The 18,729-nt window shown below is 42.7% G+C and overlaps 1 protein-coding gene across 1 annotated transcript in view; it reads right to left on the reverse strand.

Moving 5' to 3' along the window:
* Nucleotides 1–18,729, reverse strand: part of LOC139569685 (myocardin-like) — an 80,141-nt gene that overhangs the window by 25,781 nt on the left and 35,631 nt on the right. Inside the window, exon 3 of the mRNA XM_071391094.1 lies at nt 4,836–4,901. Within this exon, the coding sequence (XP_071247195.1) occupies nt 4,836–4,901 (66 nt within the window). The remainder of the gene's footprint in view (nt 1–4,835; nt 4,902–18,729) is intronic.

Here is an 18,729-nt window from a genome sequence, read left to right on the forward strand (position 1 = left end):
ACAGCCTATAGGGAGGAGGTGAGGGCCCTCGGAGTGTGGTGTCAGGAAAATAACCTCACACTCAACGTCAACAAAACAAAGGAGATGATCATGGACTTCAGGAAACAGCAGAGGGAGCAGCCCCCTATCCACATCGACGGGACAGTAGTGGAGAAGGTGGAAAGTTTTAAGTTCCTCGGTGTTCACATCACGGACAAATTGAAATGGTTCACCCACACAGATAGTGTGGTGAAGAACTCTTCAACCTCAGAAGGCTGAAATTTGGCTTGTCACCTAAAACACTCACAAACTTTTACAGATGCACAATTGAGAGCATCCTGTCGGGCTGTATCACCGCCTGGTACAGAAACTGCACCACCCACAACGGCAGGGCTCTTCAGAGGGTGGTGTGGTCTGCACAATGCATCACCAGGGGCAAACTACCTGCCCTCCAGGACACCTACAGCACCCGATGTCACAGGAAGGCCAACAACCACCCGAGACACTGCCTGTTCACCCCGCTACCATCCAGAAGGCGAGGTCAGTCTTAAGGCCATCAGACAATTAAACAGCCATCACTAACACAGGGAGGCTGCTGCCTACACACAGGCTTGAGATCATTGACCACTCAAACAATGGATCACAAGTCACTTTTTTAATGTCACTTTAATAATGATGTTTACCTATCTTGCATTACTCATCCCATATGTACACTACCGTTCAAAAGTTTGTGGTCACTTAGAATTATTATTATAATTATTTTTAAAGCAAATTTTTTGTCCATTAAAATAACATCAAATTGATCAGAAATACAGTGTAGACATTGTTAATGTTGTAAATGACTATTGTAGCTGGAAATGGCTGATTTTTAATGGAATATCTACATAGATGTAGAGGCCCATTATCAGCAACCATCACTCCTGTGTTCCAATGGCACATTGTGTTAGCTGATCCAAGTGTATCATTATAAAAGTCTAATTGATTATTAGAAAACCATTTTGCAATTATGTTAGCACAGCAAAAACTAAAGCAGGAAGAACCAGTGACGCGCTCAATATGGAAGTGGTCAGATGACGCGGATGCTACGCTACAGGACTGTTTCGCTAGCACAGACTGGAATATGTTCCCGGGACTCATCCGATGGCATTGAGGTGTATACCACATCAGTCACCGGCTTCATCAATAAGTGCATTGATAACGTTGTCCCCACAGTGACTGTACGTACATATCCCAACCAGAAACCAACCACACTGAGCTAAAGGGTAGAGCTGCTGCTTTCAAGTAGTGGGACTCTAACCCGGACACTTATAAGATATCCCGCTATGGCCTCAGACGAACCATCAAACAGGCAAAGCGTAAATACAGGACTAAGATTGAATCCTCCTACACCGGCTCCGACGTTCGTCGTATGTGGCATGGCTTGCAACTATTACGGACAACAAAGGGAAGCCTTAATAAAACCGTACAGAATGGCAAATAACAGAGCTCATTGTCTCTCGGTCACACTGTCAGAGGTTTGGCTTTGACTCTCCAGTCCTCTGAAGGATAATATAGTGTGTGCGTGTGTGTGCAACCAGTGGTAAGTGTGCGGAGGAACAGAAACCAGAGGCCCGGCATGGCCTATCAGTTTCTGGGAGTCTCCCGGAGATAAAGCAAGCAGCATGGGCAAACGTGATTGGTTGACAGGGCAGATACTCTTTTAGAAATGTTTTTCGATTGGACGTTTATCTGGTGATAGTAGGCGAGAGGGCGGCGGTACACATGAAAAGGGTTTGGCATCTATTAACTTTCTCACACACACACACACACACACACACACACACACACACACACACACACACACACACACACACACACACACACACACACACACACACACACACACACACACACACACACACACACACACACACACACACACAGAGTGCTATCCCTCTGGATTGCATTCCCCCTGCACGCACCATTGTTTATAAATACCCAGGCAAGTGCACTCACACAGAATACAACTCTGGCCTCTATAGTGGAGATGCCCTTGTTTCTCTAACAGATGTTAGCTAGTTTGTAATATACTTATAGGAGCATTAAATGCAGACGAAATATGTCAATTTCATGACTCCAGTTCATATTATGAGGTTAGAGGTATAGATCATAGATCCACTTGTATCATATCATGGGGTTAGAGGTATAGATCATAGATCCACTTGTATCATATTATGGGGTCAGAGGTATAGATCATAGATCCGCTTGTATCATATCATGGGGTTAGAGGTATAGATCATAGATCCGCTTGTATCATATTATGGGGTTAGAGGTATAGATCATAGATCCGCTTGTATCATATTATGGGGTTAGAGGTTTAGATCACCTTTAACACAGTGTTATGGGGATGAGGGGTGTCTGGTTACACAGTGTTATGGACTAGGTTGTGTTATCATGAGGTAAGAGCGTTGGCTTGAAAAAGTGAGGACAGGTAGGGTGACGTGTTTCAGCGCCGTTGTCCGATGTTGCAAGTTCAATTAAACTCACTCTCTCTCTCTCTCTAGTAACGCAGTACATGGTGTTCCCCTCTCTCTCTCTAGTAATGCAGTACATGGTGTTCCCCTCTCTCTCTCCAGTAATGCAGTAAATGGTGTCCCACTCTCTCTCTCCAGCAACAGAGTACATGGTGTTCCGCTCTCTCTCTCTCTCTGGTAACGCAGTACATGGTGTTCCACTCTCTCTCTCTCTCTGGTAACGCAGTACATGGTGTCCCACTCTCTCTCTCCAGCAACAGAGTACATGGTGTTCCGCTCTCTCTCTCTCTCTGGTAACGCAGTACATGGTGTTCCACTCTCTCTCTCTCTCTGGTAACGCAGTACATGGTGTTCCACTCTCTCTCTCTCTGGTAACGCAGTGCATGGTGTTCCACTCTCTCTCTCTGGTAACGCAGTACATGGTGTTCCACTCTCTCTCTGGTAACACCTCTGGTAACGCAGTACATGGTGTTCCACTCTCTCTCTCTCTCTGGTAACGCAGTACATGGTGTTCCACTCTCTCTCTCTCTCTGGTAACGCAGTACATGGTGTTCCACTCTCTCTCTCTCTCTGGTAACGCAGTACATGGTGTTCCACTCTCTCTCTCTCTCTGGTAACGCAGTACATGGTGTTCCACTCTCTCTCTCTCTCTCTGGTAACGCAGTACATGGTGTTCCACTCTCTTTCTCTAGTAACGCAGTACATGGTGTTCCACTCTCTCTCTCTAGTAACAGAGTACATGGTGTTCCACTCTCTCTAGTAACAGAGTACATGGTGTTCCTCTCTCTCTCTCTAGCAACGCAGTACATGGTGTTCCTCTCTCTCTCTAGTAATGCAGTACATGGTGTTCCACTCTCTCTCTCTCTCTCCAGTAACAGAGTACATGGTGTCCCACTCTCTCTCTCTCTAGTAACAGAGTACATGGTGTCCCACTCTCTCTAGTAAGCATGGTGTTCCCCTCTCTCTCTCTAGTAATGCAGTACATGGTGTCCCACTCTCTCTCTCTAGAAATGCAGTACATGGTGTCCCTCTCTCTCTCTCTCTAGTAATGCAGTACATGGTGTCCCACTCTCTCTCTCTCTAGGAATGCAGTACATTGTGACCCACTCTCTCTAGTAACGCAGTACATGGTGTCCGACTCTCTCTCTCTAGTAACGCAGTACATGGTGTCCGACTCTCTCTCTAGTAATGCAGTACATGGTGTCCCTCTCTCTCTCTCTAGTAATGCAGTACATGGTGTCCCACTCTCTCTCTCTAGTAATGCAGTACATGGTATCCCACTCTCTCTCTCTCTCTCTCTAGTAATGCAGTACATGGTGTCCCACTCTCTCTCTAGTAATGCAGTACATGGTGTCCCTCTCTCTCTCTCTCTCTCTAGTAATGCAGTACATGGTGTCCCACTCTCTCTCTAGTAATGCAGTACATGGTGTCCCACTCTCTCTCTAGCAATGCAGTACATGGTGTCCCACTCTCTCCCTCTCTCTAGTAATGCAGTACATGGTGTCCCACTCTCTCTCTCTCTCTAGTAATGCAGTACATGGTGTCCCACTCTCTCTCTCTCTAGTAATGCAGTACATGGTGTCCCACTCTCTCTAGTAATGCAGTACATGTGTCCCTCTCTCTAGTAATGCAGTACATGTGTCCCTCTCTCTAGTAATGCAGTACATGGTGTCCCACTCTCTCCCTCTCTCTAGTAATGCAGTACATGGTGTCCCACTCTCTCTCTCTCTCTCTAGTAATGCAGTACATGGTGCCCCACTCTCTCTCTCTAGTAATGCAGTACATGGTGTCCCACTCTCTCTCTCTTTAGTAATGCAGTACATGGTGTCCCTCTCTCTCTCTCTCTCTAGTAATGCAGTACATGGTGTCCCTCTCTCTCTAGTAATGCAGTACATGGTGTCCCACTCTCTCTCTCTCTAGTAATGCAGTACATGGTGTCCCACTCTCTCTCTCTCTAGTAATGCAGTACATGGTGTCCCACTCTCTCTCTCTCTCTAGTAATGCAGTACATGGTGTCCCTCTCTCTCTCTCTCTCTCTCTCTAGTAATGCAGTACATGGTGCCCCTCTCTCCCTCTCTCTCTAGTAATGCAGTACATGGTGTCCCACTCTCTCTCTCTCTCTAGTAATGCAGTACATGGTGTCCCACTCTCTCTCTCTCTAGTAATGCAGTACATGGTGTCCCTCTCTCTCTCTCTCTCTAGTAATGCAGTACATGGTGTCACACACGCTTATGAGAGACACTTGTCACATTGGTGGCTGAGAGGTGTGTGTGTGTGTGTGTGTGTGTGTGTGTGTGTGTGTACACTTGCACATGTATGTGTGTGTAAAATAGTGTTACTCACGAGGCATGATGCCCTGGTCTGCAAGCTGCTTTCCAGTCCTCCTCTGCTGGAGTCTGAACTGCAGAACTACAGGGGGGAGATGGAGGAGATGAGGGAGGGAGTGAGACAGAGAGAGGAGGGAGGGTAGGAAAGGGTGAGGGAAGGAGATACAGAGGGGTTGAGAAACTATTCTAATTTCAGCAGAGAAAGTATTGCTATGGTTGTGTGCTGGTGGGAGAATGGGGTTTGACAAATCATGAACCAAAATCATTGTATGAAAGTTCTCAAAGTTCTGATGCTACATTAACATCCTCAAAAATGCAGCAGCATGCCACCATGCATCCCACTTCTGTCTTGCCTCTGCAGCTAAGCAGGGTTGGTCCTGGTCGGTCCCTGGATGGGAGACCAGATGCTACTGGAATTGGTGCAGGAGGACCAGTAGGATGTACTCTTTCCTCTGGTCTAAAACAATATATATCCCAATGCCCCAGGGTAGTGATTGGGGACATTGCCCTGTGTAGGGTACCGTCTTTCGGATGGGACGTTAAACGGGTGTCTTGACTCTCTGTGGTCACTAAAGATCCCATGGCACTTATTGTACGGGTGTTAACCCTGGTGTCCTGGCTAAATCCCCAATCTGGCCCTCATGGCCACCAAATCATCCCCAGCTTCCAATTGGCACATTCATCCCCTTCCTCTCCCCTGTAACTATTTCCCAGGTCATTGCTGTAAATGTGGTAAAATAAGGGTTAAACAAATAAAAAAACAAGCCTCATGCCAATCTCTCTGTGTGCATAGAAGAGTTGCAGAGACACACAAAGTTAAAAATGATGCTGTGGGCTGACAAATATTTCTGTGAACAGGATGTCGGGAATGATAAACACAGCTCCTGGCCTTTAAACAGATCTGCTAGGCAGTGTGTGGTCTGTCTGTGTTCTGACACACACTGGCCCTCGTCTGCCGATCCCCCCTTAGCCTCTATCCAAAGTCCCTTGTGTGTGTGTGGAGTCTGGTGTGTGTGTGGGGGTCGTAGACGCCAGTTAACCTCATGTCAGTGTGCATGTGTGTGTTCTGCGCTCCCCTGTAGCAGAGGTCTCACAACGAGACCCTCCAGCTGAGACGGTAGTTTGATCAGCCAGGTCACCCGTGATTCAAGTCAGTATTCAACGTCCATCCATGTAGGGAGATGATGTGGAAACCGTTCACTAGGGGCAACAGTGAGAGCTGTTACCTTCAAGTCGTTTTTGGTTTTGCTAGGGCATTGTGGACAGGGATGGCGGATGGGCGTAAGCATCTGCCTCTGATTTCAAAGGTAGCAAGTTTCGAATCCAGTGATACAAAAGTTGTCTTTGAGATGTTTTGTTTTAAGCGTATCCCAAACCTTAACCCTTACCTTAACCATTCAGAGTTAATGCCTAACGTTAAGAATTCAGAGATGATGCCAAAACGAAAGCTTAAACACTTTGAAATGTGATGTTTGTAACCACATGGATAAACGTCTAACTATGACGTGAGACTGTGAGAACTGGTTGAGTATGACGTGATGATTATCTCATCACTCTCGGATGCTCTGAGTTTGTAGTGGACCGCTGAATGGACAGAGCTGTAGAGATGTAGTTTCACGGCTCTGTTTCACCAATACGCCACGGGAGCATGTTTGAACAATGTCACACTGTCAACACTGACACTGACACATACTTGCTTGAGGTGTGTGTGTGTGTGTGTGTGTGTGTCGGCTTTATCTCTCCCTCCTCTCATCTACCTCTGTTACATAATTACATCATTCTCTAAACATCTGCTTGAGTCGACACAGCCATTCGCTCCGACTAGACACTGGGACAAAACGTGTCATAGTGCAAACTATTTTCCAGTATACTAACCTTTCAAATCACTTTAAATATCTCTCTCTTTCTGTCAATGGATCAAATACCCACTGGACCCTAGCCAGGTTGAAATTCAATATTATTAATACCTCATGAATCTATAAATACAATATCTCATAAATAGCCCAGTCTGTTGTTAGAAAAGCCTGTCAAGAGAGACTGATCACTGCTCTGGTGAGCTCAATTACTGGCATAGCACTAGACATTACGCTGTACGATAATGTCTATCACAGTCTAATCAAATCAAAATATAATAATGCCCAGTCTAATCAAATCAAAATATAATAATGCCCAGTCTAATCAAATCAAAATGACTCGGCAACACAGTCATAACGACCTGTGGTCAAAGCAGCTGCCATGCTCCTGGAGAGGTCAAAGGGTTTAGTTGAAGGATTCCTCTAAAGAGGAGTTCCTGTGATTGGACATGCTCACCTAAAGACTCACACATTCCCCCATTGTGTGTGTGAATGTGTTAATGTTTATTTGTTGAAAGGGACCTTTTCAGTAATGTTTCATCTCCTGCCATAGTCAACGTTTATTCACCATGTCATCTGCTACAGTCAAGTGTGTAATTGAATCTGTGTGAAAAAAATGTGTTGAGTCAGGATTGGCTAATGAGATAATTGTAGCCTCTCCCACCAATTTGAGTTGATTGAATACAGGTGTGTTTGTGGGAAAGAGGCAGCGTAAGTAGCTGAAAGCAAGTGTAGAGGAGAGCATGTTTTATGCTCTTACCTTTTGATTCTTGTTTTATCCTTTCAGCATGATTTTAACTGTTGTTCTATTGATCTATTTATTCAAATAAATTCTCCATTTTGGAGTAAAACGGTTCCTGACTTCAAGAAACATTATCATGTGCACGAGATAATGGCCAACTTTGTCACAGTTGCCTAAATAAGACTACGATCTCTAACGTCACACTAACTTGAGAGAGATGATTCTCCCTCTCTCAGATAAACACACCCGTCCTCATCAACAGACTGTTTAATTTATGTCATTAGGGCACATCCTCATCAGATCCATCCTCAACCTGTCCTCTGTGATTATTGCTGCTTGTCAGTGTGTAACAGTTGGCTCTGACCTGATTTTTAGTTACTACCCTGTTATAATATCACCATCACCTGGCCCTCTGCAATCACACATTACTACCCTGCTATAATATCACCATCACCTGGCCCTCTGCAATCACACATTACTACCCTGCTATAATATCACCATCACCTGGCCCTCTGCAATCACACATTACTACCCTGCTATAATATCTCCATCACCTGGCCCTCTGCAATCACACAGAGATGGCATGGAAAAACACCAACGCTACAGTACTGTTAACACAAAATTCAGGGTGAGAGAAAATACACCTTTAATTATGAAAGCTTGGTATTCCAAACAACAAAACAGGTGGAAGCTACTGGAAGCTTAAATCAGGGTTTATAACAAGGTTATGTTTACATGTTTACAACATAACCTGACATTTATGTGCCATGAAACTCTCCAGAGGCAGCAGAGGACAAATGTGACACGTTTTAGGAAACTAGGTGTATGTCGCGGGTCACTACTTCACAGGAAAGCTGTTTGAAAGTCAACTTGTTATTATTTTTCTCAAAATGCGTTTTTGTTTTGGCAGAAATGTCTTCTAGAACATGTGAACTTTCATGCGCCTTAATAACAAACGTGTATGCCATCTGTAAATACAAATAATATTGATAAATTACGAGCCACAGAAAGTCAGCAACCTTCCCGCTAGCCATGATTGGCTGAGATAATGAGTGAGCTGGACATGCCGAGAGATGAGTTCGGGTTGGTCTGCCATATAGCACATTGTCTTTTTGAGCTGGTCAGTATGTCTAGGTAATCCTGTCTAACGTGTCTTTTTGAGCTGGTCAGTATGTCTAGGTAATCCTGTCTAACGTGTCTTTTTGAGCTGGTCAGTATGTCTAGGTAATCCTGTCTATAATATGAGCTGGTCAGTATGTCTAGGTAATCCTGTCTATAATATGAGCTGGTCAGTATGTCTAGGTAATCCTGTCTAACGTGTCTTTTTTTATGTATCGCGTAGAAGAACTGCACAAGTGCTGCTCTCCACCTTCTGGAGGTTCGAGTTTTGAAATCAGTGGAATTAGAGTATGATAGCTAAGGAGATGGATAAAACTTCTTCAAGCTAAGGGCAACCATGGCATCTAGCTAGCTACATTTCAGATATTACACGTTTCTAATTTTGACAGAAATACATTTTCATTTCAAATTAAAGTGTACTGTTAGCTAGCTAGCTAATGTTACGTGTATGATCTTATTATTCGTATATCAGAGCCATTTGCTTAGCTAGTGCTAGCCTAACTGGTTGGTTAGCTACCTGCAGATTCATGGAGGGTAGTAAAGTCATGAGTTGGGATTATGGTTCATTGTTTACCTGATTACTCCAGTCAGTCTTTGGACCTGTGCACCTACATTATAAACGTTCATCCATAGGCTAGGTTGTAGCAACCTCATGATGGGTATAATATAATATATATATACATAATATATACTGAACAAAAATGCAATTTCTAAGATTTTACTGAGTTACAGTTCATAGAAGGAAATCAGTCAACTGAAATACATTCATGTCACATAGGGGCGGACCTGGGCATAGGCACACCCACTTGGGAGCCAGGCCCAGCCAATCAGAATGAGCCCCCCCGCGGTTGTGAGGCCGGTTGGACATACTGCCAAATTCTCTAAAACGAAGTTGAAGGTGGCTTATGGTAGAGAAATTAACATTAAATTCTCAAGCAACATCTCTGGTGGACATTCCTGCAGTCAGCATGCCAGTTGCACACTCCCTCAAAACTTGAGACATCTGTGGCATTGTATTATGTGACAAAACTGTACATTTTAGAATGGCCTTTTATTGTCCCAAGCACAAGGTGCACCTGTGTAATCATCATGTTGTTTAATCAGCTTCTTGATATGCCACACCTGTCAGGTGGATGGATAATCTTGGCAAAGGAGAAATGTTCACAAACAAGGATGTAAACAAATGTTTTTGAGAGAAATTAGCTTTTTGTGTGTATGGAACATTTCTGGGATCTTTTATTTCAGCTCATGAAACATGGGATCAACACTTTACACGTCGTGTTTATATTTTTGTTCAGTGTACAACTTCAACTTCTCTGACAGTTATATAATACTAGAGAGAAGGAAACCACACAAACACGTCACCTGGGACCACTCTGAGACCCTCATCTCTCGCTGTTAAAATACCAGTAGTGGTTCCCATAGCTTACTGTTGTTGGTGTGAGCATGGAGCTGGCAATAGCAGAGTTGTGGGTTTTATTCCTGCATAGGCCACTAAATAAACACGTTAACTGCGTGAATGTATTGTCCTCACGACATCAAGCTATTCATTTCCATTGACGGGCCATCGTACTTTAACTTGTTATGGATAGGGGGCAGCATTTTCACGTTTGGATGAAAAGCGTGCCCAGAGTAAACTGCCTGCTACTCAGTCCCAGTTGCTAATATATGCATATTATTAGTCGATTTGGATAGAAAACACTCTGAAGTTTCTAAAACTGTTTGAATGATGTCTGAGTATAACAGAACTCATATGGCAGGCAAAAACCTGAGAAAAAATCCAACCAGGAAGTGGGGAATCTGAGGTTGGTAGGTTTTCAACTCATTCCCTATTGAAGATACAGTGGGATATGGGCCGTGTTGCACTTCCCAAGGCTTCCACTAGATGTCAACAGTCTTTAGAACCTTGTCTGATGCTTCTACTGTGAAGTGGGGCCGGGCCCGAATGAGAGGGGAATGAGTCAGAGGTCTGGCAGAATGCTTTGAGCTCGTGACGCTCGTTCACGTGAGAGCGAGCTCTGTTCCATAGCTTTTCTACAGACAAAGGAATTCTGAAGATGTATGTTAAAAACATCCTAAAGATTGATTCTATACTTCGTTTGACATGTTTCTACGGACTGTAATATGACTTTCCGTCTGAACTTTTGCCTGGACCTGCCCGCGCGTCATGAGTTTAGATTGTGTACTGAACACAACAAGGAGGAATTTGGACATAAATTATGTACTTTATGGAACAAATCAAACATTTATTGTGGAACTGGGATTCCTGGGAGTGCATTCTGACGAAGATCATCAAAGGTAAGTGAATATTTATAATATAATTTCTGACTTATGTTGACTCCAACATGGCGGATATCTTCTTGGGTTGTGTTGGTCTCTGAGCGCCGTACTCAGATTATTGCATGGTTTGCTTTTTCCGTAAAGTTTTTTTGAAATCTGACACAGCGGTTGCATTAAGGAGAAGTATATCTTTAAATCTGTGAGTAACACTTGTATGTTTTATTAATGTTTATTATGAGTATTTCTGTGATTTGATGTGGCTCTGTGCAAATTCACGGGATGTTTTGGAGGCAAAGCCAAATGTAAACTGAAGTTTTTGGATATAAATATGAACTTGATCGAACAAAAAATACATGTATTGTGTAACATGTTGTCCCGGGAGTGTCATCTGATGAAGGATATCAAAGGTTACTGATTCATTTTATCAATATTTCTGCTTTTTGTGACTCCTCTCTTTGGTTGGAAAATCGCTGTATGCTTTCTGTGACTAGTTGCTGACCTAACATAATGATATGTTCTGCTTTTGCCGAAAAGCTTTTTTGAAATCAGACACTGTGGTTGGATTAACGAGAATTTTATCTTTAAAATGGTGTCTAATATTTGTATGTTTGAGAAAATGTAATTATGAGATTTCTGTTTATTGAATTTGGCGCACTGCAATTTCATTGGCTGTTGGCGAGCGGAACCCCAGTCCTAGACAGGGTTAACTTCATACAAATAACATACGGTACATGAAAGGTCTGTAAGGAAACATCGCAAAACACCCACGTCACCAACAGTAATAACCTCAGCCAGGCTCAGAGTGATGTGACTCTGTCTCTCTCTGTGACCCAGCATGTAAGACTAAACAGTCTCCCGACATCTGCATGGCATTAATAACCGGCCTATAAGCATAATGTGTGTGTGTCACAGCAAACACCCCTGTGAAAGTCTCTCCCCCTTGGTCATCCACTACAATGACTCCAGCCCTTACATCTCTCTCCTCCTCTCTCTCTCTGTCCCCAGAGGTCATTTCCCACTGCGTGGGCGTTGTTTTAAACAACACTGAGGGAAAGCACAATTTAGCCTATGATTGCTGGTAAGCAATTACCGTACCGAGCACAGAGAGATTGCACTGAAGAGCGAGAGAGAAAGAAAGTTGGTAAGAGCCTTTTTAAGTATTGATGTTCCTTACTCTTTGTTCTCAGTGAAATGAATCACTTGATAAAATGCTGCTTGACTGTAAACTGTGTGTATCAAACAAATAAACTGTGACTGAGCAGGACAGGGAGAAAGTCCCAAGCATTAGACTGGCTGTAGCTCTGGCTAACATTAACACCCTCTTGAGAGAGAGAGAGAGAGAGAGAGAGAGAGAGAGAGAGAGAGAGAGAGAGAGAGAGAGAGAGAGAGAGAGAGAGAGAGAGAGAGAGAGAGAGAGAGAGAGAGAGAGAGAGAGAGAGAGAGAGAGAGAGAGAGAGAGAGAGAGAGAGAGAGAGAGAGAGAGAGAGAGAGAGAGAGAGAGAGAGAGAGAGAGAGAGAGAGAGAGAGAGAGAGAGAGAGAGAGAGAGAGAGAGAGAGAGAGAGAGAGAGAGAGAGAGAGAGAGAGAGAGAGAGAGAGAGAGAGAGAGAGAGAGAGAGAGAGAGAGAGAGAGAGAGAGAGAGAGAGAGAGAGAGAGAGAGAGAGAGAGAGAGAGAGAGAGAGAGAGAGAGAGAGAGAGAGAGAGAGAGAGAGAGAGAGAGAGAGAGAGAGAGAGAGAGAGAGAGAGAGAGAGAGAGAGAGAGAGAGAGAGAGAGAGAGAGAGAGAGAGAGAGAGAGAGAGAGAGAGAGAGAGAGAGAGAGAGAGACTACTTTATCACTGACCTCAACCCAGAGTCTCTTAGAGCGTTCACAGTCAGTCCACTGACACTCCTAACAGATCACAGCAAAATCACACTCTACTTGAACAGAGCTATGCTCAATCATGAGGCATCAAGGCCAAAAGAACTGAATAATATTAAGAAATGCTATAGATGGAAGGATAGTGTGAAAATCTACCAAATAACAAATAGGCAACAACAAATTCAATCCCTTCTTGACAATTTCCTGGACAAAAGGTTTCACTGTAATAGTGAAGGTGTAAACTTGGCAGTAGAAAACCTAAACAGTATATTTGACCTCAGCTTCCCTATTAAATAAAATAATTAGAGCAGACAACCTAAGAAGATTAACCAACCCAAAAAGGCCTGTGGGGTTGGTGGTATCCTAAATTAAATTATTAAAATATACAGACCACAAGTTCCAATTGGCTATACTTAAACTCTTTAACATCATCCTCAGCTCTGACACCTCCCCCAATATTTGTAATCAAGGACTGATCACCAAAGTGGAGACAAATTTGACCCCAATAACTACCGTGCGATATCTGTCAACAGCAACCTTGGGAAAACTCCTCTGCATTATCATTAACAGCAGACTCGTACATTTCCGAGCAAATGTACCGAGCAAATGCCAAATCGCTCTGGATAAGAGCGTCTGCTAAATGACTTAAATGTAAATGTAAATACCAAATTACCGTACGACAGACCACGTATTCACCATGCACACCCTAATTGACAAACAAACAAACCAAAACAAATGTAGTCTTCCCATGCTTTGTTGAATTCAAAAAAGCTTGAGACTCAATTTGGCATGAGCGTCTGCTATACAAATTGATGCAAAGTGATGTTGGGGGAAAAACATACGACATTATAAAATCCAATAAGTGTGCGATTAAAATTGACAAAAAACACACAGCTTTCATTCCACAGAGCCTGGGGATGAGATGGGGATACAGCTTAAGCCCCACCCTCTTCAACATATATATACACTATTGGTGAGGGCACTAGAACAGTCTGCCGCACCTTGCCTCACCCTACTAGAATCTGAAGTCAAATGTCTACTGTTTGCTGATGATCTGGTGCTTCTGTCCCCAACCAAGGAGGGCCTACAGCAGCACCTAGATCTTCTGCACAGATTTTGTCAGACCTGGGCCCTGACAGTAAATCTCAGTAAGACAAAAAATAATGGTGTTCCAAAAAAGGTCCAGTTGCCAGGACCACAAATACAAATTCCATCTAGACACCGTTTCCCTACGGAGCACAAAAAAACTATACATACCTCGGCCTAAACATGAGGCCCACAGGTAACTTCCACAAAGCTGTGAACTATCTAAGAGACAAGAGCCTTTTATGCCATCAAAATAAACATCAAATTCGACATACCAATTAGGATCTGGCTAAAAATACTTGAATCAGTTATAGAACCCATTGCCCTTTATGGTTGTGAAGTCTGGGGTCTGCTCACCAACAAAGAATTCACAAAATGGGACAAACACCAAATTGAGACTCTGCATGCAGAATTCTTCAAAAATATCCTCAGTGTACAACGTAAAACACAAAATGATGCATGCAGAGTAGAATTAGGCTGATACCCGCTAATTATCAAAATCCATAAAAGAGCTGTTAAATTATGCAACCACCTAAAAGGAAGCGATTCCCAAACCTTCCATAACAAAGCCATCACCTACAGAGAGATGAACCTGGAGAAGAGTCCCCTAAGCAAGCTGGTCCTGGGGCTCTGTTCACAAACACAAACAGACCCCACAGATCCCAAGGACAGCAACACAATTAGACCCAACCATATCATGAGAAAACAAAAAGATAATTACGTCACATTGGAAAGAATTTACAAAAAAATTGAGAAAACTAGAATGCTATTTGGCCCTGAACAGAGAGTGCACAGTGGCAGAATACCTGTCCACTGTGACTGACCCAAAATTAAGGACATCTTTGCTATGTACAGACTAGACTCAGTGTGCATAGCCTTGCTACTGAGAAGGCTACCAAAGGCAGACCTGGCTCTCAAGAGAAGACTACCCACAAAATGAAGTGGAAACTGAGCTGCACTTCCTAACCTCCTGACAAATGTATGACCATATTAGAGAGACATATTTCCCTCAGATTACACAGACCCACAAATAATTTTTGGGAAAAAAATCATATTTTGATAAACTCCCATATCTACTGGGTGAAATATCACAGCAGCAAGATGTGTGACCTGTTGCCACAAGAAAATGGCAACCAGTGAAGAACAAACACCATTGTAAATACAACCCATATTTATGTTTATTTATTTTCCCTTTTGTACTTTAACTATGATTACAACACTGTATATAGACATAATTTGATATTTGAAATGTCTTTATTCTTTTAGAATGTTTGTGAGTGTAATGTTTACTGTTCATTTTGTATTGTTTATTTCACTTGCTTTGGCAATGTAAACACATGTTTCCCATGCCAATAAAAACCTGACATTTAAATTTAAATTGAGAGAGAGAGAGAGAGCTGTAGTGTGTTAGAGGGGTTTAAATCAGGGCTGTAGTCCACAATGTTCTTACACAGGCAGGTAAGGACACACACCGCTCTCATCACAGCCTAATGATGATAACCTTTAACCTACCACGAATCTCTATCAGAATAAACTAAATGTAAATGGCACCAAACCATACCCACGTGTTTTCACTTTTACCAGCGTCTCAACAACAAAGCATTGTCACCCATACACCATAGTATCTATATCATCCATAGCATATATAGTACCTATAGCATCTATAGTACCTATAGCATCCATAAAATACATGGCATCTATAGCATATATAGTACCTATAGCATCTATAGCATCCATAGCATCCATAGCATCTATAGCATCCATAGCATCTATAGCATCCATAGCATCCATAGCATCTATAGCATCCATAGCATCTATAGCATCCATAGCATCCATAGTACCTATAGCATCCATAGAATCTATAAAATCCATGGCATCTATAGCATCCATAGCATCTATAGTACCTATAGCATCCATAGCATGGTACAGCAACGTGATTAACGGGCGGCACCACTGATACAGTGCCTTCAGAAAGTATTCACACCCTTTGACTTTCTAAATTCTGTTGTGTTACAGTCTGAATTTAAAATTGATTCAATTGAGATGTTGTGTCACTGGCCTACACACAATAATAATACCCACAATGCCCATAATGTCAAAGTGGAATGATGTTTTTAGATTATTTATTTTTTTACAAATTAGTACAAAAATAAATAAAGCTGAAATGTCTTGAGTCTAAGTATTCAACCGCTTTTTTATGGCAAGCCTAAATAAGATTTAAAAATACTAATTAAAAAGGTAGTAAAACCGTGCTTAATAAGTCAGATAATAAGTTGCATGGAACCACTCTGTGTTCAATAATAGTGTTGAACATGAGTTTTGAATGACTACTTCATCTCTGTACTACACACACAATTATCTGTAAGGTCCCTCAGTTGAGTGAATTTCAAACACAGATTCAATCACAAAGATCAGGAAGGTTTTTCAATGCCTTGCAAAAAAGGGTACCTATTGGTAGATGGTAATAAATAAAAAATATCCCTTTGAGCATGGTGAAGGTATTAACACACCCAGTCAAGATGAAGATACAGGCATCCTTTCTAACTCAGTTGCCGGAGAGGAAGGAAACTGCTCAGGGATTTCACCATGAGGCCAATGGTGACTTTAAAATAGTTACAGTTTAATGCCTGTGATAGGAGAAAACTGAGGATGGATCAACAAGATTGTAGTTATTCCACAATACGAATCTAATTGACAGAGTGAAAAGATGGAAGCCTGTTCTAGAGGTCTTCACGGATCCACCTGAACCCGAATACCCGAAACCCAATCCGGGACCCGAGCAGGTCCAGATCCAGAATTCAAAATAATGTCACACGTCTGGGTCGGATCTGATATGATTGTCACGGGTCTCGGGTATGTGTAACTTTAACTGAAGGGTCTGTACATATCCAAAAAGGACAGCTGCAGTCGAGAGACAGAAGGATAGTCATTTTATAATTTATGTTGCTGCTCTGTCTTTTCATGAGAGTGGAGCTTGGCGCGTGTCTCTTATTGTTGGCCAATCATAAGTCCCCAAAGCGACAACAGGCTACAGTCTTGGAGCCTCCACGTGGGGCAGAAGCTGGGAGATGTCTAATCAATGGAAGATGGAAATAAAATGACAGAATCATATTTGATGTGCAAATATTGTACAATCCAGATGTGCACAGCTCTTAGAGACTTACCCAGAAAGACTCACAGCTGTTATCACTGCCAAAAGGTAATTCTAACATGTAATGACCCAGGGGTGTGAATATTTATGTAAATTAGATATTTCTATATTTAATTTTGCAAACATTTCTAATAACATGTTTTCCCTTTGATTGGTGAGATTTTGTTGATTTAAAAAATATATATTTTGAATTCAGGCTGTAACACAACATGTTGAATAAGTCAAGGGTCTCTGATCTCCTTCTCAACAACATGATCAGCTGGCCCTACTAAATTACACACACCTGTCATCTAACCTCTCTCATCCTGCTGGTATGCCTCTGTGCTCAGCTGTACAGGAGGCAATACAAATCATAGTGTACTACAGATGAAATTATAAATCATACTCAACCTCAGGAGGCAGAAGAAATTCATCTTGGCCCCTAGGACCCTCACAAACTTTTACAGAGGCACCATTGAGAGCATCCTGTCGGCCTGTATCACCGCCTGGTACGACAACTGCACAGTCCGCCACCGCAGGGGTCTCCAGAGGGTGGTGCGGTCTACCCAACGCATCACTGAGGGATACACTGCCTGCCCTCCAGGACATCTACAGCACCCGGTATCACAGGAAGGCCAAGAAGATGATCAAGGACCTCAGCCTCCAAAGCCACAGCCTGTTCACCCCGCTACCATCCAAACGGTGAGGTTAGTAGAGGTGCATCAAAGCTGGGACTGAGAGACTGAACAACTCAAGGCCATCAGACTGTTAAATAGTCATCACTAGCTGGCCTCCGACCAGTACCCTGCCCTGAAATTTAGTCACTGTTACTAGCCGGCTACCACCCGGTACTCAACACTGCATCTTAGAGGCTGCTGCCCTATGTACATATACATGGAACGCTGGTCACTTTAGTAATGTTTACATACTGTTTTACCCATTTCATATGTATATACTGTATTCTAGTCAAGGCCTATCCTATTTAATTATTGCTGTACATATACTATTCTTCAGATATACTACATATTCTATACATATCCATATACTGTCCATAGTGTCTATACATCCCATCACATATATACACTGAGTATACAAAACATTAGGAACACCATCCTAATATGGAGTTGCACCTCTCCCTTTTGCCCTCAGAACAGCCTCAATTTGTCAGGGCATGGACTCTACGTTCCAAAGGGATTCTGGCCCATGTTGACTCCAATGCTTCCCACAGTTGTGTCAAGTTGGCTGGATGTCCTTTGGGTGGTGGACCATTCTTGACACACACGGGAAACTGTTGAGTTTAAAAAAAAACAGCAGTGTTGCAGTTCTTGACAAATCGGTGCACCTGGCACCTACTACCATAGTACTAGCATACTACTACTATACTACTACCATACCACTACATTACTACTACCATACTACTACCATACTACTACCATACGACTACTATACTACCACCATACTACTACTAAACTACTACTGTTCTACCACTATACTACTACTATACTACTGCCGTACTACTACTATACTACTACCATACCACTGCCATACTACTACTATACAACTGCCATACTACTACTATACTACCACCATACTACTACTATACTACTGCCATACTACTACCATACTACTACTATGCTACTACCATACTGCTACTATAATACCACCACGCTACTACTATACTACTACCAGACTACTGCCATGCTACTACTATACTACTACCAGACTACTGCCATGCTACTACTATACTACTACCATACTACTGCCATGCTACTACCATACTGCTACCATACTGCTACCATACTATGACCATACTACTACTACCATACTACTACTATACTACTA

This window comes from Salvelinus alpinus, chromosome 3 (assembly GCF_045679555.1).
Source record: "Salvelinus alpinus chromosome 3, SLU_Salpinus.1, whole genome shotgun sequence".
Lineage (NCBI taxonomy): Eukaryota > Metazoa > Chordata > Actinopteri > Salmoniformes > Salmonidae > Salvelinus > Salvelinus alpinus.